The sequence below is a fragment of the Hipposideros armiger genome, unplaced genomic scaffold, assembly GCF_001890085.2.
Source record: "Hipposideros armiger isolate ML-2016 unplaced genomic scaffold, ASM189008v1 scaffold_168, whole genome shotgun sequence".
Classification (NCBI taxonomy): domain Eukaryota; kingdom Metazoa; phylum Chordata; class Mammalia; order Chiroptera; family Hipposideridae; genus Hipposideros; species Hipposideros armiger.
The window spans coordinates 1,739,377-1,767,307 of NW_017731518.1; the positions used below are offsets into that span (position 1 = coordinate 1,739,377).

Consider the following 27,931-nt stretch of genomic DNA (forward strand, 5'->3'; position numbering starts at 1 on the left):
TGGAGTAGAACCTTGTTTCTTTGATGAGAGGAGAAAGGGAAATGGTAGGGCAATGCATTTTGGGAGCTGAACAAGCGAGGCTGGCACCCCAATTGAACTGGAAGTGTATTTTCATGTGTCTTCTGGTCAGCCTCAGCCTTTCACAGGCATTCCACAGGTCTCGGAATATAAAACCCCAAAGGAATTGAAGCTACAAGTGAATCCAGCAACCCACTTTTTATGGAGGGGAAACTGAGGCCCAAGATTAGGAAGCCTGTTAATGTCACAGCTGGACTGACCACCACCTCCCTGGCTTCAGTCTTTCCTCTCTCTTCTCCTCCTCCTCCTCATCCCTCTCTTCTTTTATATCATCATTAAAATTTTTGTCACCCTCATGGTTAACACATGGTTAACTTACTGTGAGCCAGTCACTGTGCTAAGATGTGCCACACTGGCTATAGTATTTAATTCATGCAATAAGGCAACAACAATACAGATAGTTTGTGTCCATTTTGTGAATTAAAAAAACGAAGGCTCTGAGAAATACACTACTTGCTCAATTACCCAAAAAATAAGTGGCAGACTTCCTAGTCTCCCTGGAAGACTTTCTGCTCTGTTCTCTGTGCTATGCTGAGCTAAGGGCAGAGTAAAAAAAAAATCCCTGGAGCTTGCGGCTGAACAATAACAGCACAGTTGACCCTTGAACAATGTGGGGGTTAGGGACACAGACCCCCCCCCAAGCAGTCAAAAATCTGCATATAACTTTTGACTCCTCAAAACTTAACTACTAATAGCCCACTGTTGACTGGAAGCTTTGCCAATAACATAAACAGTCGGTTAACACATATTTTGCATATCATATGTCTCATATACTGTATTCTTACAATAAAGTAAGCTAGACATGTTATTAAGAAACTCGTAAGGAAGAGAAAATACAATCACAGTATTTATTGGAAAAAAACTGCATATAAGTGAACCTGTGCAGCTCAAACCCATGTGCAATTCAAGAGTCAACTGTATTTACTATGTGCCAGTACTGTTCTCAGCAAATGATATCTATTAACTCATTTAACCTCATATTATTCCTATAAATTAGTACTTTATAGTGCTATTATTATCCCCATTTGACAGCTAGGAAGACTGAGGCACAGAGAGGCTTAATAATTTGTTCTGGGTGCCACAGGCAGTAAGTGCAGAGACAGCATTCCAGCTCAGGCTGTCTGGCTGTGTTGCTCAGGCCCTTAACCATTGACAGACTGACTGTCCCTGAGATGCACAGGGAACCAGCTCTGGACTAATGAGGGACCCTGGGTATCCAGATCCCCTTGAGTTATGGCAAGGCAGTGTCAAGTCACCAAACCCTCAGTCAGGGGTCTGGAGCCATAGGATGTCATATAAAATAGTATCCCCATCCCCCTCCATCGCCTCACACTGCTTTCTTCTTCTTCAGGAGCTTCCTGGCATTGTTATAGTATATATTGAAATTGATTTCTTACTTATTTCTTGTTGCCCCCCACTAGAACATAAGGGCGACAGGGGTGACGACTCCATTGTACTCACCCCTCAATGTCCAGTGCTGTAGTAGTAGCTGCTCAGTACATATTTGTGGGATCTCCTTTGGCAAGTCTAAGGGTCCACCGAGACAGAAGGTGGTGCTGCAAGAAACGGCTGGCTTGTCCTGTGTCTGGGGGAAGCTGTTGCTGCCGGAACTAGGGATGATTCCCAGGCAAAAGAGAGATGATGAATGAGTTGGGGAAGAGATGCTTTGGAAATAGTGATGGGAAACAGGCATGGTCTCAGAGGAGAGCCATAGCCCTGGCTCTGACTACCATGAGATGTGCTTTCTCAAGTCCTTCCAAACTTGGGCGGGGAACAGACCCCATTTCCAGCGCCGACGACGGAAGTCCATTGTGCAAGGCAAAGCACTGGCCTCATGAAGAAAGGAAGGCTTGGCGAGAAGTTCAGGTGACCAGGTGGGAAGCCAGGTTCCTTGCTACGAGAGCAGAGCAGGCTGAGTTATCCCAGACTCCAAAGCCTAGCAGTTGGGGCCAAGGAGGTCTGTGAAGAGACTTACCCTCCTGGGTCCTCTGTTTCCTCATCTGTTAACTGAGGGTACTAACACCTCGCATGTCATGGGGCTGTGATGAGGATTGGGTGAGGTAGTACATGAAAGTGTTTATAGGACGGTGCCCGGCACACAGCAAGGGCCATCTAAGCATTAACCGAACCCCTCCGACAATGCCTGTTCTAATTGCATTATCTTGGGAGCCTATCTGAAGGTGTGGGCCGGGCTTTGGGGGCGTGGAAACTTCCAGCTGGGAAACTGCAAAGACAATCAGGCAGTTAGGCTCTGGGCCAGCCCTTCTAACCTGCGTGCACTGCCACCTTCCCGTGAGTGGTAGGATGGACTCACAGTCAAGACCTGAAGCCAGCCGGGAGTCAGCCGGGCCTGAGTTTGAATCCTGACGCTGCTGTTTCCTAGCAGTGTATCTGGGTTTGCCATTTAACCTCTCGGTACCTCAGTTTCCTCATTTGTACTACGGAGAGACTAATATTACCCACCTCATTGTTAAAATATTTAGAACAGTATTCAATGTTGGTTTTTATTACTGACATAGGCAGTAGAGAGTTTAGCACTTCAGACCTGTGGAAACAAGGCTTTATGTGAACCTGTATTAATGCTCTCAAGATAAGCGTTTTGTCTTGGTGGAATGTGGCTGATGGATTCTTGCCTGACGTTCCTACGTATAGATCATGGATGACATTTCCCGAGTTTGGCCACTAGATGGCATGCATGTTCTTTCTTGCCCTACCCAAGCAGGGACACCATCAGACCTAACAAGCGTTGAGATGGAAAACTGTCTTTTATGGGCCAGACGCGGGGTGGCGCCCTTTGCCTACATTCTCGTTTACTCCTCATATTAAAAGAGGCATTCCACAAAAAAGGCTTATCACAGTGCCTAGAACATGGTAAGGTCTCAACAAATGTTCCTTATTCTTCGAATTGTGGTTACTATTATTCCCATTTTTATAGAATTAGGGCTGAGGCACAGAGAAGGAGCCTGGATTCTAAGCCAGACCTGACTGACTGTAAATTCAGCATCTTCTCACCTAAACCTCTTTTCAGGGGAATGGGGCGAGGTGGGGCGGGGGGGAGGTGCCTTGGACTCACTTCACTGCCCCCCAACATGTCTACTTTTGCTCTCTGATTTCTTTCTGGAGCCACCACTTTCTTACTTCCTGTGTGATCTTAAAATCATTATTCAGGTTTTCAGACCCTCAGTCTTTCACCTGGACAGTAGGAGTCACAGTACCTCCCTAATTCTGGAGTTACTTCAGAAACAGCAACTAGACCAGAGTTGACACTCCATGGATGATGGTTACTGTGGTTAATGCCTTACATGGTAATATAATCAGACTTCCTTCCCCGCTCTGCCCATCCTCCCTTCCTCCCCCCTTCCTTTCCTTTCTTCTTTTCTACCTCTCTCCATCCCTTCTTCTTCCCTTCCTTTCCTCCATGCACCTGGAACTGCAGTGCACACATGGTTCCTGCTCTCATGGAACTTACAGTCTCTATGAGTGTCCTAGTCTCTGATCATTCCTGGGACATGTCCACCCCCAGTGTGTCTTTTTTCCTGTAGGCCACTCCCTCCTCCCCCACCCCCGCCCCCGCCCGGGGTCCCTCCCTCTGCAGGACCCAGTCACTGTAGGCTGCACAGCTCAGGCCCCATCTTCTCCTCCACTGTGCTGCTCCAAACGCCAGCCCACAGGTTCTTCGGTTCTTCCGGGCATCATCAAATCCCAGGCTACCCGACTGCATTCATTCCGCTTCACCAGTAGCTTTCCAATTGGCTTTGCCATCAGAAGATTCTGCCAGGATGCCTGGGGGCCTGTGGGAGGGAGACACGTGCTGGGAAGATGGGGTCTCAGGGGCTATTCCTTGCTTTAGCATGGAACAGCTCTGGCTTTATTTGATTTATATTCTGGGGTTCCATGTAATATTCTGCTGCTAAAGAAAAACTTCAAAAACTACTCTAGCATGATAGGTGGGAGGGAGCTGAATTCTGAGATAATTCAGAGACAATCTCCAGGAAATTGAATAGGTTTGGGAATGTGTTTTAAAATTAGATTCCAAGGTGCTAAGTGAAATAGGCCAGACAGAGAAAGACAAATGCTGCACGGTATCCTTATATATGAAACCTAGAAAAAAAGTTAAACTCATAGAAACAGAGAGTAGATAAGTGGTTGCCAGGGGCTGAGGGTGGGGGCAATCGGGAGAGGCTGGTAAAAGGGTACAGACTTCCAAGCATAAGGTGAATAAGGGCTGAGGAGCTAATGTAAAACCTGGTGACTATACTTGATAGCACTCTATCATATAGTTGAAATTTGCTGAGAGCAGAACTTAAATGTTTTTACCCCCCCCCCCAAAAGATAAATATGTGTGAGGTGATAGATGTGTTCCTTAACTAGATGGGGGAATGCTTTCACAGTGTTTATGTATATCAAATCACAATCATGTACCCTTTAAATATCTTATAGTTTTATCTGTCAATTATACCTCAATAAAGCTGAAATTAAAAAAAAAATCATAAAATTAGTTTCCAAGGAAAAAGGGATTTCACTTTAGAGTCATAGTAATTTGGGGGTTATCTGGAACCTCACTTGCCACCACCGTTGACTTGACCGACTGGGGCTGACCCCACATCTCTGACCTTGGTGTAACCTTTGGCCCTGTCCTGCCAACCTGCTGCTCAGGACTTTGCCTTTCTGTGTTGCAGTGCCCTGGTTCCCCAGAACCATTCAAGAGCTCGACAAATTTGCCAACCAGATTCTCAGCTATGGAGCGGAACTGGACGCCGACCACCCCGTGAGTCCGTGGCCCCACGGATGAGATGCTCCCCTTTCTTCCTTGCCTCCGTCCTACCCCATCCCCCACCTCCCTGGGAGCAATGGGTCTTCAGTTATTTGCTTACACAACAATCGTTTATTGAATGCCTACTTACCCATCATTACCATCTTGGTCATTTTTATTGTTGGAGCAAATCTGAACTATTTGTTTATATATAATACACATATGTAAGTATGTGTGTACACACACATATATGTGTAAGTCATCTTTATTTCCAACTTTGTACAATTCCAGAGGTTTAATTCAAGTGCTTGGGAAACAGTAAACTGTACTAACACCTCCGCCAGGTCCAGTGGGGCGTGGGGATAGTGACATTGGAACTGGATCTTACAGACTGAGTGGAAGATGCCAGGCAAATAAGAAAATGGGAAGCCTGACAGGCTGAGGAAGCAGTATGTGCAGAAGCTCAGAGTCCCGAATGAGCGAGAATATTCTAGAATGGCTGGTTGGTGTGTTAGGTGTGAGGGTCAGGTTTTTAAAGGCCTGATGATGTGCCAGACAGAGAGCTCAGGTTGCCCTGTGTTCTGTGGGCAGGGGACTGGGTCCTTTAATGGTTTCTGGGTAGAGGACTAGGCTGGGGAGATTTTATCCCCCTTTCCTCTGGGGGAGGGGGGTCCTGGGGAGAAGTGGCTCAGGCTGGGTTCAATGCCAGTGTGACAGCCTTCCTAGGGGAGAAGTGCCACCATCAAGCTGACTGACTGTCCTTTATTCTCCCTTAATCTTTTTAAATGACTTGAAAGCTGTTTTCATTCGCAGTGGTTTAGCATAACTCAGTGGGAGCGCCTGCATTTCATCAGGAGCCTGTTTTCTCCCCACATCTATGGGGGTCCTTACAGCTGAGTAAGTTGTGAACTATCCCCTTTGACAGGCCTGTGTCTGGGGCCTCTTGGCTGTGGGCCCAGAGAGCAAAGCATCTCCAAAGATATTGTTTCTCTGGAAAAGCTGCCTGGCTGCCTTTGACCCAGTCCATGGGATCGGCCCATCAGGGTCCTTCTGCCTCTTACCAGCCTCAGGCCTCCTGCCCTGACCCGCGCCCCTGCCGTTGGCAGCACCGCCCGCTTGTCTGGGGAAGTGGGAACCGAGACCAGTCCACAGACATGGCCGTTTCCTCCCTTTATCCTCGTGTCTCCTCAGAGGCAGATGGGGCTGACCTTAAAACTCTGGAATTCATTTCTCCTTACAGACCCAGCCCATATCTTTGGCTTCCTGGCCTCTCAGTGTCGTGAATTTTGTCATAAAAATGCAATTTATCAGGTACACAGTCCCCCCGATGAGAAGGCCAGGCTCTCTCTGTTCCCTCTTGTGGCTTCTCATCAGATCTGGGAACTGACAGGCCAAGGACAGAGTAAACCCTCCAGAGTGCTTCCCCACAGCCCTGCAGGCCCCACAGGCCCTGGCCTCAGTGAAGGGGGAGAGGCTCGGGTGTTCTCGCTCAAAGAACCCTCTGTTCCACTCAGTCCCCTGGCTTTCAGGAAGCTCTCGTCTTCCCCTGATCCCCTGCTCTTGCCAGCAGGCTCTGACGTTTAACCTAATATCTCACTGCAGGGTCTCCAAAACAGCTGCTCTGAGAAATGAGACCAGGGGAGGGTTGTTCCCGAAACAGAGGGTGCAGGGCATCGGCCTTTCGGGGCTCATGAAGTGAGAAAATGAAATAGGATAGCTGTACTCCTGCCTGTCCATCCCGCCTTCTTCCCTCTGTTGCTCGCGTCTTGCCTTCCCTCCATCCTTGCGACTCTTCTTCCTCCCACAAACATTTATTAAGCAAATGATATTCAGAGCTAACGTTTCCTGAGTGTGGACGGTATGCCAGGCACTATGCTAAATGCTTTACCTGCATTTAAAAAATTTTAAATGTTTTAACCCCTGGGAGGGTTATAATTTCTCATTGTCAGGTGAGAAATCTCAGAGAGGGTTGCATGGCCTCATGAGTGTGTGAACTGTGTCCCAGGCCATGTGCAGGACAAGGAGTTGAAACGATTAATAGGACGTGATCCCTGCCCTCCAGGGGTGGGGCAGAGTGGGGGAGGGGTGCCTGCTCTTCCCACTGGCAGGGCAGAGGGGACTGGGTTACGACCTTAAGCCTGATGATAGGCAGAATCCAGGGGGCTCTGTTTGATTTCCATTCCTGAAAGTGACTCCTTTCTCTGACTTTTCCCAGCTTCTGTGCTCCTGTCCATGTTGTTTCCTGGGCCTGGGATGCTTTGGCTTATCCTCCCAGCTGCTCTCTTCCTGCTGGAAAACCTCTATTCCTCCTTTAAGGCCCACTCATACATCCTTAAAGCCTTCCACCTACCTGTTCCCTCGGCCCAGTGATTTTCATGCTGATGCTCTAGAGCAGTGTGTACTGTGATTTATACTTGGAGTACAGAGTGTCAGATCTAAATACATTCACTACGTTATGACTTATAATGTCAGAAGAAGCCTAAGATACATATACACGAGTGAAAGAGTTATACGCACATTTCCCAAACTAGAGTCTGTGAAACAAAATCTCATGATCAGTGGGAGAAATCCTGTATTCTAGGGACCCCATTGTCAGCATTTACAAGTCCCATTATTTCATTAGAGGCTTTGGAAAGTCCTCCAAGAATGAAACCCATTTAACCTAATGTTTCTCAAACTTATTTACCCATGGAACCCCCTTTTAACCCCTAGCAGCAACATTATCTCGAATGGTAGTGTTCCATGGAACACAATTTGGGTAATATTTGGTTCAGTGACAAAACAAAAAAGGTACGTGATGAAACACCAGGTTTAAGGCATCAGATAATATATGCTATCAGTTCCAAGGTCACTGTGGACTGGAATGGTTAAGGGGGGGGGCGCTCCTGGAAAGAGGGAGATCTGAATTAAGCCCTCTAGCAACCAGCATAGACTAACTGCTTATCATATAACCCCTAAATCTCAATGGCTTAACCCGAAGAAAGTTTATTTGCAGTGTAGTCAGTAGGGAAATTGTTCCACGCAGTGTTGCGGAGATCATATGGTCTTCCACCTAATGGCTGCGCCCTCCTCCAAGTCCTTGAAGCCCTCTGCATTCTGCCAGTGCAGGGAAAAGAGAGTGAAAGAGAGTGAGACTTGCTCTCGGGAGGTTTTACGGGCCAGGGTTGAAGGCGACTCACACCCCCCGACTCTAATTCTATTGACTACAGCTCAGCCAGTCTCAGGGCCAGTACTGACTACAAAGGAGACAGAGAAAAGTAGGTCAACAGTGTTCTCTGAAAGATGGAGGAGGGGACAGAGCTTGGGGAGCACCAGCAGCCCCTACCCTACAGACCCTAACCCCAGAGCTCCCTGGTTCAGTTTCCTGAGCATCCACACCTGTGTCTAGGTGAAGACCTGCACTAGAGGGGGCTTCCTGATGGACAAAATGTCCGCCAACACAACTACTCTTCTGTGTTTATTTCTCCCTTTTTATCCAAGTCTTTCTTACTGCTTTTCCATCTTTCCAGGTGTAGGTATTGCCTTTTCCTACTTGCCAACAAGAACCTTGCTCTTGCCCAAGAGCAGAACTCTAGTTCTAGTACTTCTCTCCTTTGCTCTTACGGCCACCCAGCCTTCTCCACCTGACGGCCCTGATGGAATTTATCCTAAGGGCCAGGCAGCCAGTTGAGTCATCAAAGATTTGTTGCACTCCTACTAAGTTGCTCTGTCAAAGTACAGTTTTCACAAAGTTAGAAACAGCTGTCATACAGGTATAGCTAGTGAACACCTGTCAGTGATCCATTGACTGAGTGGTGAGGGACACAGCAAGATGACAAAGGTGGTGCGAAGGAAGATATAAGAGGCCCGAGGATATATGGTCATTGAGAAATAGAATAAGACCACAAAGATGGCTACACAAATTCTTAATGTCCTGTAACGCAATAAAGACATAATTCTGAGTGATCTCTTGTCTACTGGGCAGGAATCATTTGCAATTTGATCATAAAATAAGTGTTGCAACTCATTCTGTAAGTCAGGATCTAACTTCAAAGAGCTTGGGCCTTACTAGGTAGTAAATTGCACATCAAACCAATATACGTGCCCCTAGAGTTCCCAGTGAGCTTGCTAAACAGTGATCTAATATGACTTTGAAAAGGCACAGCAATTTTTTTTGCCTAAGTTTTGCATAATTTTCTAACAACTCTTACCCAGGGGTGTGCTGAGCATGCCATGCTTGGAAAATCCAGTGATAGGACACATTCCCGAGTTTAATAATGATTAACAAGTATGATTGTTGGAAGGGAGAAACACTTGGATTGCTGAGGGAGCAAACTATAGAGGAAAACCAATAAACATCAATGAAGATCTCTAAAAGTATAATTTTAACCAAGATGGAAAGGCCAAGTAGTAGCTCATTGGTCTGAGAGAGTGGGGGAAAGTATTCCAATCAGAGGGAACAGCATATGTGAAGGCCTCAGTGTGGTAAAAAGCATGTGTTTAAATAATTAAACTAAGACCAATCTGGACAAATTTGGAGACATAATATGTAGGCAATTGTAGGTCAGTACAGAGAAATGTAGGCGGAGCCAAATCACAGAAAGCCTATAGACTATGTTACGGATTTTGAACTTTAACCTAAACATGATGAGAAGCCCCTGAAAGTTCTTAAGGGAAGGAGGGGCCCCAGCAGACTTGTATTTTATCAGTCTACTTAGGCTGAAGTGAGTTGTGGAGTTGTGGAGACGAGACAAAGAAAGGCCACTTGGAAAGCAGTTAATAGTAGTCCAGGCAGAAAATGATGGGGGCCTGAGTTAAGGGAGAGCAGTGAGAGAACAAAGTAAAAAGGACAAACTCAAAATATTTGGAAGGAAGAATGGACATAAATTGGTGGTTGGATGTGAAGGAAGAGAGGAGGAGAGAAGTAAAACAATGACTCCCAGGTAACTGGCTTGGGCAACCAGGTATCCGAATCCTTTCCAGAACAGGATTCTTGGCTTTGTTGATGGCAACCATGGCCAGCAACGCAGAATGGGTGAGGGGACAGGGCAGAGTCAGCCTACTTTTGTCTGTTGGCTGCAAATCTTTGGCCGTTGTCTATAGGATGGCAATGGTAGATACTTAAAAAGTACTACTTTGAACCTCTCCTATGTATTACCCTTCCTCCAGTTGGCATGGGACTGATGGAATGCAAAAAGGCTCTCATTATTGGCCTAGATGAAATATAAATAGCCAGAAAAGAATTCTACAGATGCTGATTAAAAAGCCTAAGGATGGGTGATGGGGCTTGGTTACCCATTTCAGAATATATCCTTTTTATGTTCAGAACCAGACTTCTCAGCTTTTGGATTTCCACCATTTTACATAAGTACGTCATTTTTTGAGTGTCTCCTTTATACTTAGTTTACTTGGTGCCCTGCCTACATTACCTAATCTAATCCACGCAACACTGTGAGGTAGCTACCATTAACAGTCTCATTTTACTGATAAAGAAACTAAGGCTGTGAGAGGCTCACTGACCAACCTCAGACCACGCTCCTAATGACCAAATGGTTTAGTAATCCAACCGAGCCTGTCCGACTTTAAAACCCCTGTGCTTCTCCTCACGAGTCTAAAGATGGCATTTCTGAGGTTTGACCTCAGCCATGATATCAGGAAATGATGAAGTAAAGATCTCAGTTGCTCTCTCCCCCATAGCTCCACAAAACCAAAATCATACACTTCAGCGCACTCAGATAACAAAAATTCTGATTAAGAAAAGTGATCGCATGTAATGATTGCAAGTGATATTATAACTTTGCATCCTTAGGGTTCTCGCTACATTTTCCCCATCTCTCCTCCCCCTTCCTCTCCTCCCTCCTTCACCAACAATATATTTTCCTGTCAAAATATACTTAGTTACATGCAGTGCGACCAAAATTGCTGCTATTAGCCTAATTGAGACAGAGTGATTATAAATAAATTACATGCAGTGCTACTGAAATTGTTGCTATTAGTCTAAATTGAGACAGGGCAATTAGTCATCACCAACTGTAGCTTAATTCAGAGTGTACGCCATGTGGTTGCAGAGGCCCTGTGGTCACCTGGCAGCCCAAAGGATGCAAGGCCAACTCCTTGAGAGATGGACTTCAAGGTTACAGCTCTCTGTCACTGGTAGGTGAGATCAAAAGTCCAAAGTCCATGCAGCCTAGTTGGTGGGGGCCCCTTGAAGGCTGATAATGAACTTCTTAGCAACTTTTAGCTGGATAGGACAATGGTTAAAAACCTTTCCATGTAGAAAGTCTGTGTGATACATCTGTGTGTTGATATATCTAAATGTATGAATATGCTGCCACTTCCCATAATGACCTGAGATGGATCTTTTACTATTATTTAACTGTTTTCCAATTATAAAAAAATCCACACTCACAGTTGAAAACTTCAGAAGCATCAGTCGTGTAGAAAATTACAGTAGTTACTGTTTCTTATTTTTGTAACGTTTATTACACTTCGGTGTATTTCTTCTATCACTTCATTTATATATTGATATATTTCCTCTGTTATAGTTATACCTACTGGAAATACAATTTTATAGAAAGCTTTTTTCCACTGGGAAAAATATTGCAGCTACCTAGAGCAAGAACATTATAGGTTAAAGATAAAGAGTCGGACGGAGAAGACAAATGATCACGGACATCCCATTTCTGGAGGTAGCATGATGAGGGGAAATCCACTGGTTAAGGAAATTCTTCTTTGTCTCCTTGGCTTCCTGCCTCAACCCTCAAACCTCCACTCACCAGCTTAGGTAGGACCAGAAAACCCGAGTGGAGGTGCTGGTTCTGCAGGTAAGGGCCCTTGGGCAAATGTGAAACATTTGAGGGTCACCCTCCGTAGATCTAGATCAAAATATAGAAATAGATGTTCTCCAGGGCACCTGCAAGTGCAAAAGTCTACCCTTCATACTTAGGGGCTGGAGAAAGCCATTTACTACTGACTGTTAATAAGACTGGTAGGTAAGGATGACTGTAACGGTAAGCCTTAATGATGGACACACATGACATTTATATTTTGAGTTCTAAGTATGGAGGTGTGTTCTTCCTTTAGCCCAGTAGACAGGTTCGTCAAAGGGTGTGTTAGTGCTGCTTGGAAATTCAATGACGGTGCCCAATTTTCTTACCGCGTCATTCCCAAAGCAATTTATCTTCACCCAGTAGAAGTGGACCCAACGGTCGTTTTAACATTTCAGATTCCTAAGCTTTTCCACCTGTAATTAATGATTCAACACCATTCAGTTTGCTAAGGAAAACAATAGTTACACTTTGTAATAATCATGTCATTGACCCTTTTCTAAACCTATAATCGCTTAATTTATTGGGAACTTCAGTTAGAATGAAAAATCTATAGTAATTTTTTTCCCTCAGTGTAAAACATTTGGATTTCTCTATTTCTCAAAATATATCCTAGAAAACAAACTAAAAAACTCCTTTCTTGCCTCCTTGTCTCCCTGCTTCTCTTTCTCCTTTTTCTCCCTTTCCTCTTTCAACAAGTGCTTGCAGTGCTTTCTGTAGGACACAGGTTCTCAGATGAAATGACATTATGTATATTAAATATAATATAATTTCATTTGGAATTAGCAGTAGGGCCTGATTTAGGGGAAAAAAAAACCAACCAGCCAAACAAAACAAAAAATAGCATCTGAAAACCAGGGAGTATGTATCCTTTAAAAAGATTCCTTTAAATATTATGCTCCATGATGTAAGCCTTTATTTTTGATTCATGAACGCCTTGGTTTGGAAGGATGGTGGGACAGAGAAATTTCAAGTTAAAGTGGTAGATGACACAGTTTATTGGGAAATGCATGGAGAGAACAAAGCAAAGTTCTGTGGTGATGACACCAGGCTCTCTCTTGTCTTTTTAAAATTCATGTTACAATAATTTTTTTTGAAAAATATCTTTTTTGATATTGAACCACCAGCTTTATTGGACATGTAATTGACATATAGCAGATATGTAATTGACATATAACATTGTGTAAATTTAAGGTGTACAACATGATGATTTAATACACATGTATATTGTGAGATGATTACCGTATCAGGTTTGTTAACACATCATCACCTCACATAATTACTTGTGTGTGTGTGTGTGTGTGTGTGTGTGTGTGTCTGTGTGTGTGTATGTATCACATTTTCTTTATCCATTCATCCATCAGTGAGTCTTTAGGTAGCTTCCATGTCTTGGCTATTGTAAATAATGCTGCAATGAGCATGGAAGTGCAGATATCTCTTCAAAATAGTGATTTTGTTTTCTTTGGATAAATACCCAGAAGTGGGATTGCTGGGTCATATGGCAGTTCTATTTTTAATTTGTTGAGGAACCTCCATACTGTTTGCCATAGTGGCTGCACTAATTTACATTCCCACCAACATTGCACAAAAACTCCCTTTTCTTTACATCCTCAACAATTACTTATGTCTTATCTTTTTGATAATAGCCATTCTAACAGGTGTGGGGTGATCTTGCTTTGTGGTTGTGTTTTGCATTTCCCTGATGACTAGTGATGTTGAGCATGTACATCTGTATGTCTTTTTTGGCAAAATGTCTATTCAGGTCCTCTGCCCATTTTTAAATCAGATTATTTGCTTTTTGACTATTGAGTTGTATGAGTCCCTTATATATTTTGGATATTAACCCATTGTTAGATATATGATTTGCAAATATTTTCTCCCATTTCATAGGTTGCCTTTTAATTTTCTTGATTGTTTCTTTTGGTGTGCATAAGCTTTATTGTTTGATGTAGTCCTATTTGTTTATTTTTTATGTTGCTGTTTGTGTTTTTGTTGTCATATAAAAGAAATGTTGCCTAGACCAATGTCAAGTAGCAATCCTGAGAAAGAACAAAGCTGGAGACATCATACTTCCTTTCAAACTATATAACAAAGTTATAGTAATCAAAACAGTATGGTACTGACATAAAAACATACACATAGTCCAATGGAACAGAACTGAGAGCCCAGAAATAAGCATGCATATATGGTCAACTAATATTTGACAAGGTAGCCAAGAATTTTCAATGGGGGAAAGGATAGTTTCTTCGATAAAATGCGCTGGGAAAACTGGATATTCACATGCAAAGGAACAAAATTGGACACTTACGAGTATACCACTTACAAAAAAGTAATTCAAAATGAGTTAAGGACAAATCTCCTAGAAGAAAACTTAGGGGAAATGCCCATTTAATCAATTGGGGTCACCTCTGACTCAGAGGTGTGCTCCCCCAAGCCCTCACCCCGCTCCCAACATGGAAAGACACACTTGTCTTCTTCACTCAGAAATGTGCAGCTTGTGACTTGCTAGGGAAAGGCTGCATGCAGGTCAACCTCAGAAGAGAAGCAATTATCATCCTCTTTAGGTACCGAGACAGATTTCTCAGTTACTTAAGCCTTCGCCAAGTTGTAAAGTTTGACGATTGCTGATGTGTAGTGAAAAGCGCAGGGAACTGGGTGAGTCCAACCCTGGCCTCAACTTCTTTTGACTCTGTTTCTCTGAGCCACTGTTTATTCTGGAAAGAAGGGGATAATCATACTGGCCTACCTTACAAGTTTGTTGTGGGAGTTATAAATAGAATAAGCTCCTATCACACACAGGCTGGCACATAGTAGGCACTCAATAAATGGTGTTTTTAAAAGTTGCAATGGCAGTAAGCATGTACTGTTTGTCTATCAAGAAGTTAGGAGGCAGCGCTAGACACCTACCATGGATCAAACATTCGGTGGATATTATATGTCTTCATCACAGACATCTGTCCTACGGACTGCCTCATCTAGGAAGTTTACGAGTTAGAAATGCTGTGGATGAGATTTTTTAAAAAACCTGTATGGTGTTTGCACTTTGCAATCCTGTGGCACAGAGGCTCACACTGAATTGAAGGTGTTGCTAATTGTGTGTCACTCATGATATTGGTGGGAGAGCTTACCCACAAACTAGCTGAGACTTTATCCTCAGGGTATTACCAGGGGAAGGAGAGACACACTGTCAAAGTTCAAGAGCCCCCATTCGAAGCATGCGTAGGTACACCAGGCCTCCCCCTCCAAAGCCAGCGGAGATACTAAGTGTCTGCTTTCTCCTAGGGTTTTAAAGATCCTGTGTACCGAGAAAGACGGAAGTATTTTGCTGACATAGCCTACAACTACCGACAGTAAGTCTGTCTTGATTGTTGAGATGGAAGAAGCGAGCACGTGCCTAGCCTACCTTCCTTTGCCCATGGTTGGAAAAGACCAACATGGAGAATCCTGCTTGCCGTGTGTGTGTGTGTGTGTTTAAACCCTCCCTTTAATAACATGTGTTTAAAAAAAAAATCCTGCTAGACCAAACAAAATTACCCACTGCACTGGGGCCCAGCTCTCTCCCAAGCTTTGTTATGTAATTACGCAGTGATGTCCGGCGTAATTACAAGAGGCCTCCAGTCCTGAATAAAACAGCCTCTGGTATTCTCCACATTCAACATGGGAGAAGGAAAAAAGGAATCATTTACCTTCAGGAAGGAGTTGGCTGCTTTGCTGAAATCATGAATCATGTGAGGTTTCAGGCGAGCCAAGCCTCAGCGTTCTACTTTTATCTGATCTGACCCAGCTGTGAAGGGCGATTTTCGGATGAGTCTATTTTTTTCTGTCTGGGATTCTATGCTCCTCCTCTACCCTATTTTAGCCAAAGGAAAATGCAAATACCAAATACATTATTGGGGAAGAGAAGTGTCTTGCTACTTGGGAGTCCTCAGGAACTGCTGAGAAGCTGCCATGGGAAACTCAGTGTTTGGGGTCCGAGCTCCGTCCCTGTGCTAAGGGCATGAGACAAGACAGGCACAGAAGGAAGTTAACAGTTGACCGGAATACTGAGGTAATGATACTGGAACCACTTTGATAGAATCTGAGGGAGATGAAGGAGACGATAGGGCCCCGTATGCTAAATTCAAACTCACCTTTCAAAGGGAAGGATTTGTAGAGAAAATGAGAACGTTTGCTTCTCTGAATGACTCCTGATAGTGGAAGGATCCAGAACTGTGCTGACCACGGGCAGATCTAGGCCCCTATGGGCCTTGGCTTATGGCAAGCAGGAATCACAGAACATGGTGGCTTCTCTCCCCTGTCCCCATCTTTGACCCGACATGGTCAGGTGGACACCATCCAATCAAGTAGAGACAAGAGTTCTTTAGCTAGTCAATAATAACAGGTCACATTTATTGTCTCCTTGTTATGTCCAGGGCTTTACTAAATGCTTTGATTACATTGTTTTGTTTAATCTTAATAATAACTCTCCATTTTCCCGATGGGAAAACTAAAGCTTAAAACAGTTAAGTAACCAGCCAAAGTCATATTCTAGTAGGTAGCATGCTCTGGCTTTGAACTCAGGGTAGTTTAACTCCAAAGTCATTCTCAGCCACTTTCCTGAGTGTCTGTGGATTCTCAGAGTCAGGAGAATTTTTATATATTTTACTTTCTGCTGGTTTCTCTCCTTCCTTTATAAGGTTTCTTCTCAGCCTCCTCTGGCCTCTTCCTCTGACCCCAGAAATGGTAACATCTTTCAGGATTCAACTTTGGCCCTCTTCCCTGGCTTCAGCCACACTCCATGCCAACAGCCCCAATTGAGGTCTCTAGCACCTTCCCAGTAATTGTCCCACATGGGGATCAAACCCATGCATCATGAACCATAGAATCCCAGTATACTGATCAGTTGATCAAATGTGTCTGAATAGTTAGCCCAAGCTAGGCTCAGAGAGGTTTACCAGATTGCCCAAGGCCATTCAGCTAAGACATGGCAGAGCCAAGTACTGAACCCATCTTTGTCCCTCTCCAAAGCCTGTTCTTTTTCTTGATCAGCACTTAGCCCTGAAATAATGCTGTACCCTTAGCACGAGCTTACCTGATGTTTGTTTGTTTGTTTGTTTACAATTCCTGCTGGCCATTGCAGAACCTTCTGAGTTTGTCTTGCTTTTAATGCCTATGCAAAAATCTGTCTTTCCCCCCTAATCCCTGCCCACCTTTCTGTGGGACGTTCACAGTGACTTTGTTTTCATGTCCTTGGATGAGCTACAATTCTGAAAGGACAGGAGGGCCCTAGTTTGGAGCCTGCTGATGATCCATTATTCTCAGGTTAACAGTCTCGTCTTGTTCCGGACACTGTGGACCCTGTTAGGAAACAGGCCTTTAGCCCAAAAAACAGTTGCTGGGCTTTAAAGTCAGGCTTTCTCTGGTTTTCATTTGTTTTTACTGGTCAGAACACAGCTCATTCTTAGATGTTTCTCGTAAAGGACCTTTCAAACTAATGACTCTCAAACTATAGTGTGGGAGCTTACTGGAACCAGGTAACAAGCATCCTGTAACTCCGTTGTGTCATAGCAGAAGATGTTACGTGAGCAGATATTATCCCTAGCATGCATTCAAACACCTTTATAATTTCCCAAGGGCTGAAATATCAACTCCAGCAAGTGTATGGCCACTAAACAAGGGTCTCAAACTCAGGGTGCACGTATTAAATCTGCTTTAGCCTAAGATGTAATTGCTTTAGTTGATATAATACAAGACTTTAATTGAACTTGGATACTTGCATTGAACTTGGACGCCTTTGTTTAGAAAGAGGGTGCATTCTTCAGTTTCTTAGCCCCACTCTCCTATTGTCTATACCTGCTACTTCACACATTTTTGTTCCCTGCCTGGCTCCTGAAGGTAAGTGAATTCCTACCTTAGGTAAACAATTAGAGAAATAGGAGAGCAGAAAGGCCAAGTGATTCCCCAATGTGAGAGCAAATCCTTGGTGCAGTTGGCCAGTGGAGACCTTGTATTGTTGCTTCCCTAAAGCAGTTGAGTGTTTTCTACATCAGAAAGTGGAATTTTCCTCTTTCAAATAACTGATGACGCCTCCTGGCGTCTGGGTGGTGGCTGCTCACAGACCCTGGACCCAACTCCCTCTGCTAACGCTCCTTCGCCCTCCACCCTTTACCTGCCCTGCTGGAGACAAATACCTCATGCCTGTGTTCTAGTGGGCAGCCCATCCCTCGAGTGGAATACACGGAGGAAGAAAAGAAAACATGGGGGACGGTGTTCAAGACGCTGAAGTCCTTGTATAAAACCCACGCTTGCTACGAGCACAATCACATTTTCCCACTTCTGGAAAAGTACTGCGGCTTCCGTGAAGATAACATTCCCCAGCTGGAAGATGTGTCTCAGTTTCTGCAGAGTGAGTCTTCATCAGGGTCAAAAGGGAGGTAGGGGAGGGGGACACAAGTAAATGGAAGCCAGTGTGTGTTTGTGGTAATGCCTGCAGGCTGATTCTCCTAGCAAAAGTGGAACTTCACTGCTGTGCTCTGCCTCCCTTCTAGTCTCCACTATGAATCTATACTGACCCCCCACCCCTCAAAAGGCACCAAGCATTGCTTTTGCTTTATCCTTATCCATGTCCCTGAGAAGTACTTTTTTTCATACTGAAAGTCTAGGCTGTGCAGTCAGGGTTCTCCTGGCTGGTCTGCTGTTACGAAATGTCTGTAGTGTGTGTTTGTGGAAGAAATGTGCTATTTCGGGGGCAGAGCTAAGAGCCCTGAGCTCTAAATCTATGCATCCATCTGGTACGAATCTTGCCTTGACCTCCTCTAGTTGGCTGAACCTACCTCAGTTCGGTCATCTGTCAAATGGAGTCCGTGTCAGCCTTTCAGCCATCTTATAGGGAAATCGTGAGACTGAAAACGATGTTGCGTGTGAAAGTACTCAGCTGTGGACACTCAGTGCATTTGGGCTGAGTTGCACTGAGAATAATCTGAGTAACTCAGTGGGGAGTTCATTATTGGGATGACTGGCCTCTCCACGTCACTTCCAGGGGAGGTAAGTATTTTCCTGTCTGCCAGGAGGAGTTAATTCAGCAAAATCAAAATAAAACAAGCAACTAACCCATATGAAACACCTATGATGTGCCAGCTAGCATGAGGGTAAGTGAGAAGACTGACGACAGGTTTATAGCAATGAAGAACTTTCTATGCCTCTGAGGCATGTGGAGATGACATGGCCAGCTCTGGGGCAAGGGGCCCGGAAAATTATGTAGCAGGGAAAGAAGTGGCAGCTTGGAGAGATTGGGGAAGGGCCAGATGACCTTTAGGTTCCCTTCCATTTAGAGAGTGTTTACTTTTCAGGTAAATAGGGGACTTGAGAGCTCAAGCAGAGTGAACTTCACCCTGAAGGTCCAGGGAACATAGGAGGAGGGATGAGCGGTCCTAAAGACATTCTTTGGCTAATTACCCATGTTGCTATGGCCAACAATAAAGAGAATAAAACAGTGATACTAGCAGTTGGAGAGTTCTAGAGTAGAAACTGAGACAACAGCCTCTGAAGCCAGCCTGTCTGTAGCTGTGACCATGGACGAGAACTTGAACTCCTCTGTGTCTCAGCTCCCCATCTGTAAAGTGGGAATAATAAGAGCATCTACCTCGTAGAGTTGTTATGAGGATCAGTTAGTATACTGGGAGTGCCAAAAAAAAATGTATACATGTGACTTGTATTCATCTTTTGTTATCAGTATATATTGAGTATTACAATTTCAATACAGTTTTTTCCTTTCTTAAAATGTGTATGCCTTTTTTGGGTACCCTCTGTACATAAAGTGCTTAGAGCAGTGTCTGACACATGAGAGGTAATTATATAGTGTTTGTTATTATTATTATTATCAGGATTACTGTAATTATTATTCTCCTCCCAAGTCTGAAATAAATTGAGAGACAGATACAGGAACCAAAGAGATGGTGAACAAAATGTCAGCTTTATTACTGACAAACTTAGAGAATGTGGTGGAGCTGTGCAGCCACATCCCATGATTTCCCCCCTAGATCAGGTGAACCTTCTCGCCAATTCACTGGCACCATGTATAGCCCATTGCAAGGCCAAAAGCAGACAGAGTGGGCTCATCTGTGGGCAGTCAAGAGAGAAAGGGAAGAAAGGGTTGAATTGAGAATATTCACCGCTCTTCCCAAAGACTCCATGGGGTGGACTGTGAGAGGCGCAGGAGAGGAGCTGGAAGTGCTCCTTCTATACTTTTCCTTCCTGGGAAGTGGAGTGAAATTCCCTTTGCACTCTGGAAACCTGAGGAAGAGCGAATAAGTGTTCCACCTGAACAGACAATAATGAAAGCTGAGTTTACTGGATGTTTCCAGTCTAGGTTCTGTGCTACGTCCTTTCTATTTATTAGCTCTTTTGATTCTCAGAATAACCCTAGGAAGTATTTATCCACATTTTGCAGATGAGGAAACTGGGCTCAGGGAAGTGAACTTGCTTCCCCTGAATCACCCAGCTAGAAAGTATTGGTGCAGGGATTTGAAGCCAAGTCTACTTGGCATCAGCGCCCATGCTCCTAGACAGCTGGGGTACTGCTTTCCTACCTAAAGGTCTTCAGGTCCCTCTGGCTCTGCTGTAATGGGCTTTGAGTTTTCTTTCTCCTTTACTTCCTAGCTTGCACTGGTTTCCGCCTCCGACCTGTGGCTGGCCTGCTTTCCTCTCGGGATTTCCTGGGTGGCCTGGCCTTCCGGGTCTTCCACTGCACACAGTACATCAGACATGGGTCCAAGCCCATGTATACGCCTGAACCGTGAGTATGGTCCTTCTGCTACCCGTTGCCAGCTGCAGTGAGTGCCACCTCTCCCTGCTCCAGGAATGAGGTGTGGGTTCATTGTGAACTGATCCATAGAACAAGTTGCCTAGATTGTTTGATTGATACTAAGGGAAGAATTCATCTCTTCAGAGGATTTTTTTTCTGTCCAAATAGACCACACTAATTGGAGAATTGGGCATCCTGTGAGCCAAAGATTCAGACCTTTCCTGGCCATTTGGAACTTCCCGAGTTCCAAAGGGATTGTAGGAGTCAGAACTTTGAAGTTCCAAATGGGAACAGGAACAAATGGCAGGAAGCTATTTATCGCAACACCTCCTAAATACATGCCTAGATGATTCTAAGCTTTCTTTGCCTAGATCATGTTTTGGCTGGCCGTAGATTGTGGCTGGCCACTAGGCTGTTTACTTTTGCATTTAGCTCTCTTCTTAGTCAGCTAGAACTTAGGTGATTTATACAGCCAGCAGGACACCCAAAATGGTCTTTCCATGCCCACAAAGTTCATTACTTTACATCAGCAAAGACCTGTTCCTAATAAACCTGGTACATAAAGTATTAAATCAATGTAAGTTTTCTCCCCGGACTGACTTGCTGCCCACTCCAGAATAAGAGAGGAATGGCACAATTAAAAAAAAATTTTTTTTATACTTCCCATGGGGACTAACTGAACACATTGTATCTGCCCAGGGATGTCAATACCGAGGTGAAAAGCTGGCATGGGAAGTATTCATGGCCCACAGCCCACTCAGGTGTATGGGAGGCTGCCCATGGGAATATTGGCTCTTCTGTTCTGCACCCCTGCCCTGTCCTTTACTTTTCTTTCCCCTTCTTCCTTTTCTCTTATACCTTGCCTCATCTGATCCCAAGTTTTACACACATCTCTTATTCTTAGGAGTGAGGTTGTAAACCTGAATGAGTCACTTCATTTCTTTCTGACCATTCTTTTGTAGAAAAACTGAGTTTGGCTTGGCTTGTAACCCTCCTCCTTGCCAAGCTCTGTGCTTTCTGTTTTTCAGTGACATCTGCCATGAGCTGTTGGGACACGTGCCCTTGTTTTCAGATCGCAGCTTTGCCCAGTTTTCCCAGGTGAGGAACGGATCTCTTTAGCCTTCGAGCTACCGGGTTGAGACCTGGATTGCTCAAATGAATTGAGCCTAGGGAGGCGCCTCATGTCCTCTGCAAGGTGCAGTTCTGTGCTTCCACCTGACATGGGTGTGTGATCTCATGAAGATGGCTGAATACCCACTGCAGGGACCACAGCATGGGATTGGTGAATTGCTTATCATCTGGATTACATTGTGGAATCTGCTAATGTCACTTGTCCTACCAGTGTAGTTTAAGACCCTTTTCATCCATAAAAGCTTCCCTGATCCCCCTGTAGAAGTAACCTTACCTCTGTCAAGTTCTCCTAGCACCTTTAGGGCCTTTGTCACTTTCCCCCTTCTCAGGCAGATATTTTTGTATATGCTTTCATTAAGTAAGATTATATTTGCCAAGAATTCAATGCCAATAGCATATATATGTATATATATATATATATATATACATATATATATATATGCAAATACATTTTTGTCTTCCCTGTTATATGACTTCATTCACTGCAAAAATATCTACTGAGTGCCTTCTATGTGGCTGAAGGTACACAAATTGACATAGGTCCTTGACCTCATGGTGTTTACATTTGAGTGAGTGGAGCTAGACAATAAATAATAAACACATACATAGGTATGTTAGAAGGTAATAAGTTCTTTGGAAAGAAGTAGCAAAAAGGATAAAGGGGAGAGGGGGATGAGAAATGCCAGAAGAGAAGGGTGGGGTGAGGAAGGTGTGACTTTAAATAGGGCTCCAGGGTGAGCATCCTTGAGAAGGTGATATTTGAGCAAAGACTTGATGGAAGTGAGGTTGTTGGCTCTGCTGACATCTGAGGGAAGAGCCTTATGTGGGCTGAGTGTACAGCCAGTGAAAAGCTCTCCGAGGAGAAGAAACATTAGTTTGTTCAAGAACAGAGAGGGACCAGTGAGTTTAGAGCAGAGTAAGAGGGTGGGGGGAGTGACAGGTGATATTGAAGAGGGATCTGAAGCTCAAACATGTAGGACCTTTCTGGCTACTTAGAGCTTGGGATTTTCCTCTCAGTGCAATGGGAAGCCATGGCAGGACTTTGAGAAGAGAAGTGGCAAGATCTGGTTTATCATCAAAGATTCACTCTAGCTGCTGAGTGAGAGTAGGGTTATAGAGGGGTCAAGGGTAGAGGCAGGGAGACCAGTTGAGAGGCTACTAAAGTCACCAGGGTGAGAAATGATGGTGGCTGAGACCAGGTTGGTAGCAGTGGACATGATGGGCAATGGCCAGATTCTACACGCATTCCATAGGTAAAACACACAGAATGTTCTGAAAGGTTGGTTGTGTGTATGTGAGAGAGAAAGGAGTCAACGATGTCCCCCAGGTGCTTTTGGTGTGAGCAACTGGAAGAATGGAGTTGCCATGAACGAATATAGAGAGGGCTGTGGGTGGAGAAGGTTTGAGCAGGAAGATCAGGAATTCGGTTTTGGATAGGATGAAGAGAGATCTGTACTTGACATCCAAATGTAGGTATTGAGTAGGTGGTTGGATACGTAAATCTGAGTTTTGAGATTAAAGTCAGTGGAGATATAAATGTGTTCATCTTCAGGGTAGAGATGGTATTTAAAGCCATAAAATTGGGTGAGATAACCAAGGAATTGGTGTAGACACAGAGAAGAACTAAACATTGGGCCCACTTTGAAGCGAGAGACTACGTGGTCTTCATCCCTGTATTCCTGCCTGGGCCAAACGCAGAGCCTGGCCCAGATTACATGCTGAGAAAATGCTGTCGGAGTTACAGTGAACCAGATTCAGATACCAGCTTAGCCTGGCTCTACTCTCCTGCCCCTCCCCCATCTCTGCTCCAGATGTGCCACATTCCAAGTCTATCAGAAGCCACTGATAAATCCAAGATTGAAATAGTACCCTGTTCTAGTAGTCACCATTCTTTGTTAGCCCAGAGCTTGCCTAGAACAAGAGGTCCCTGGATTTCTCTGTGCTCCATCCCCAGCCCGTCTGTACTCCAGTGGGAAGCAAGTCTGCCTTTAGATCCAAAAAGAAAGTGCTCAGGGAACCTTCAAAAGCCTTGGGACTGTCCAGGTCAACGTTGGAACCGTGTGACATTTGATGGCCCGTAGCTTCCATCCACTCCTCTGTGGGACTCCCCAAAATGGAAATGGCTTAAGGAGGACTGTCATTTAGCTTCTGACTGGGGGAAATAGCTTCTGGTGGCAAGAACAAGAAGCTCCTGTTCTGCAAGGAGAAAACTGATTTTTCTTTGGCCACAGTAACAAATCCTGGCTTTAAATCCTCCCAAGTAATCAATGACATCTTGACAGCAGGAACCACACTTCTGAAAGCCAGATGGTCAGCAATAGTATCAGTCCAATGGTGATACTTCCACAGTCAAAATTCAACTAATCCCACTTCTAAAAGTCCAACAATTCTGAACTCCTCAATTCCCCACACCCTACATAAAAGCAACACTCTTCTTTGTTTGGAGAGGCTGTGTCTTTCAACCACAGTTCTCCCTTACTTAGCAAGCAGTGAAGTCAGCTCTTTGTTTGTTTGTTTCAGATATTAAGTGGCAGCCTCTTCATTCAACAGTGGAAATATTTATTTCTCCCAGCTGAGGGAAAATGCTTATAAAATTCACACAGTCCCATTACTCTGAAATTCGTACTTGGTCAGCATTTGCTCGTGGGTCATTCCTTGTGATCCTCACTTTTCTTCCTGAGGAAGGAGGCTGGCAGGGAGGGCTTTGTATTGCTCCACATCTGTGGAGTCTGAGGCACAGGGTGGCCTGGCAACTTGCCCGCAGATCACACAGCTGCTTGGTGGCGTGGCGGGGTCTTTGTGTGCATCGTTCAACAATCCCGTGATCCCACCCACCCAACCATGGTGCTAGGCTGCCTCTCAGTGCCCAGTGAAGATGAGTAGAATTCTTTCTCTGATCCACAGAGCATTTTGTCAGCCTGCTCACCAGTGCACTTGATCGATAAATCAAGGTCCAACCTGCTGCTTTGATGATGGTGGCATCATATAGCAGGGAAGAGACAAATATATATATTTGTATATATACATTGATACAAGGCAGGCTGAAGCAAATGCTGTAACAGAGACAAGGAGACCACTAGTTCTGCGGTTGGAGCTATGATGAGACGTGGTCCATGACATTTCAGACTCTCCAACTATATATACCTGGAGAGATGTCAAGCACGTCTCTGCGGTTCTCCTGTGATGTCTTCAGGGTACGTGATTAAGGCTCATCTAGTGCTCCAGGAAAAGTTCCACCGCTGCTGTGGGAGAATCATTCCTGAGCTGGAATCAAGAGATGAAGCTTTATACACAAAGTACTGGGTGACCTTGAGCAGGTCATCCCCCTTTTCTGTGCCACAGCTTTCTCATTTGTAAAGTGAATACAAAAGACAAACTCTTAGGGAAGGGTTTCCCCTACTCTAGAGCTCCGTGATTCTGTGATGTGCGTTTAGGGAAGACTGGACAGAACAGTCAGCGTCTTTCTGGGTCCTTCCAAAGGCATCTGGCCAACCATCACCTTCCTGTGGCCAAGTACGAGATGGAGACTGAGGATAAGGGTTGATGATAGGCAGGCCCCAGGCCAGCTGGTGACTCTGTTTCTCCACAATCACAGGAAATTGGCCTGGCCTCTCTGGGTGCACCTGACGAGTACATTGAGAAGCTTGCCACGGTAAGCCCCCTCTCTTCCTGGTGAATAGGGGGAGTGTTATAGGCTTTAGGCCTCAGATCTTTGAGGCTTTGATCCTCCCATGAAAGCCAGGCCATTTGGGAAGAAAATCAGAATGCGCTGGGTTACATTTGCATAAGTGAAATTTCACATTTGGATTTCTTCTTAATGGTTTGATTTTGAAATCAACGTCAGGCAGATGATTACATGGGATTTTAAACAGAGTGCCTTGAAAACATCAACAGGCTGTAATGATAACCCTTGAGCACTCCCGGGCATAAAGGGTGGGCTTGGGGGAAGTTGTCTGGATTCACGGCTTTGAAGAGGGAAAACATACTCTGCCTTTGCAGCAGAGCCAGCATTGGGAACTTTTCTTTCTCAGACACAAGGCAGCAATGGGGCGGGCTTTCCCCCTGTACCATTCCCTTCCCTCTCTCCAGGGAAGGTGATGACACTCATCTAGGAAGCCTGGAATCGGCAACTCTGCACAGCAGGGCGTTTCCTTCCTACTTGCTTTTTGAGTACCAGCTTGAGCACCATCCTCCCCACAATGTGCTCAGCCTGGAAGGCGAAAGATAAAACTTTATCATGGAATTAGGGATCACAAAAGCATGCAAATCTATCATTAAGATGATCAGTTTAGAAGTATATGAATTCAACTTATCAGAAGGGCAAAACCTCCCAGAAGGTTCTTATTTATTGACCAGCTTCTCTGAGACTGTGGGCAAGTGGCTTTCGCTTCCTTATCTTTAAGAAAGGATACACTGGTTTATATCCTACCCATCTCAGTGTACCATGAGGATCTAAAGAGTGAAAATTTATGTGAATGTGAATTTTTAAATGCCTGATGCTGTAGAGATGCAATAAGCAATTTTCAAAGAAGCTGCAGAGCTTGATAGAATCTCTCACTCATAAGAAGAAAATAAACTCAGAACTCAGAGTATCATGTTATCCACTGTAACAATGATAAAAGTACTCATCACTCACCTAATTTCTTTTAAAAAAAAGTATCTTATTATTGATATCCTGGGCTGGGAACAGTCCTGAGTTTTTGATCTGCCCTTGATATGCTGTGTAACTGTGTGCATGTTGTTTGACCTCTCTGGGCTGAAGACTCTCTTCTGTAGATGATACCACAGGGAAGAAAGCAAAATTCTTGTCATAGAGAGAGGAACTTGTTGGAGTGTCCTTTTGGGGCTTCCTAACACCCTCCCCCACCATCACTGCTTCCTATCACTTCGTCCTTTCAGCTGACTGTTGCTTCAGTAGGTGACTGGTTAGAAAGAGTTACAGGACACAGAGACATGACCCCAGGTCACACTGCTTCAGAGAACAGATCTGCACACTCTCCCACCTGGGCAGTCCTACCCTTAGCCCTGGGGCATCTGCTGCCTTCCCTTCTTTGGGGTGTGCTCTCAATTTGACTCTCTATTCCAGATTTACTGGTTTACTGTGGAGTTTGGGCTCTGCAAGCAAGGAGACTCCATAAAGGCATATGGTGCTGGGCTCCTGTCATCCTTTGGTGAATTACAGGTATGACCCTAACAGGAACCAAGGATGGATTTGAAAGTGGTGGCTACAACCAACCATTCTTTCTCTCTTGGCACTGTGGAAACGCCACGTACATCCATTTTGAAATTCAACCCAGGGGCTTAACTTCAAGTGATTGGTTTCTTAGCAGCTATGATTTGATCATGATTGTGGATGTTAGAGGTAGAAACTGAACTGCTAGTACACAGGTCTCCAGGACAAAGGGGCCTCCTGATTCCATGGCTGAACTGTGCATACAGATGTTTGCAAACACATGCCAGAAAATGTGGTTGGCTTTCACATTGTCTGTTGATCACCTTGCTTGAAAATGGTTGGAGTGCATTACTTCTTTCTATCTTACCTGTAGGTTTCAGATGGGCTATGAAGGGTAGGATCTAGTATATGCAAAATAATTTAGTTTACTGCACTTGGGCTATGGTGTGAGACGAATCAGGGTGAGATGGGAGAAGATGCACAAATGGCCCATAGGATGCAGCAAGACCACCGCCCTGGTTTAACTGTGTAAACTTCCTTCTTGGGGCCTGCAGTACTGCTTATCCGGTAAGCCGAAGCTCCTCCCCCTGGAGCTGGAGAAGACAGCCATCCAGGAGTACACAATCACGGAGTTCCAGCCCCTGTATTACGTGGCTGAGAGTTTTAACGATGCCAAGGAGAAAGTGAGGTGAGGTGGTGACTAAGGTGTGTCAGCAGCCCTTGGGACCTCCTGACTTGGTCTGGTGCCCCTGACCTGTGGGTGGTTGGCCAGGAGGTGGACCCTAATACCTACAGCAACAGAGTGCAGCAGACAGGGCCTCCCCACCCTCGTCCTGTTCCACCCTCTGTTGGAAGGGACCCCTTAGGGGGACTCTGTTTCAGAGCTTATTGTCTGGACGTTCTCCTCACTGCTGACAACTCTGCCACCTGACCCTTGCTCTGTGCAGCCACCAAGTCCACCCACTAAATGCTCCTGTGTACGGAGTGGCCACTGAGGTCCCTCCACCAAATTAGTCCTCAAAACCTTCCCACTGGGGGAAGTCTCTTGTTCACTTGATCCTCCCAACTTGCTCCCTGACCTCCTTCAGAGCTTCACCCACATTTCACCTTTGTGTGTCTTCCTTTTTTTTTTTTTTTAAAGATTTTTATTGGGGAATTGGAGGGATGGAAACAGTGCTGGGGAATTGGGGGAAGGGAACAGACAAGTT

The 27,931-nt window shown here is 44.8% G+C and overlaps 1 protein-coding gene across 1 annotated transcript in view; it reads left to right on the forward strand.

Annotated features, from left to right (window-relative positions):
* The window catches only part of PAH (phenylalanine hydroxylase), a gene marked incomplete at its 3' end in the record, with an annotated part of 53,954 nt that extends 26,543 nt beyond the window's left edge, over nucleotides 1-27,411 (forward strand). Inside the window, 8 exon segments of the mRNA XM_019651903.1 lie at nucleotides 4,758-4,846; nucleotides 14,920-14,987; nucleotides 17,826-18,022; nucleotides 20,275-20,410; nucleotides 21,448-21,517; nucleotides 25,146-25,202; nucleotides 26,637-26,732; nucleotides 27,278-27,411. Coding sequence (XP_019507448.1) covers nucleotides 4,758-4,846; nucleotides 14,920-14,987; nucleotides 17,826-18,022; nucleotides 20,275-20,410; nucleotides 21,448-21,517; nucleotides 25,146-25,202; nucleotides 26,637-26,732; nucleotides 27,278-27,411 — 847 coding nt within the window.
* Nucleotides 27,412-27,931: the final 520 nt, after the last annotated feature.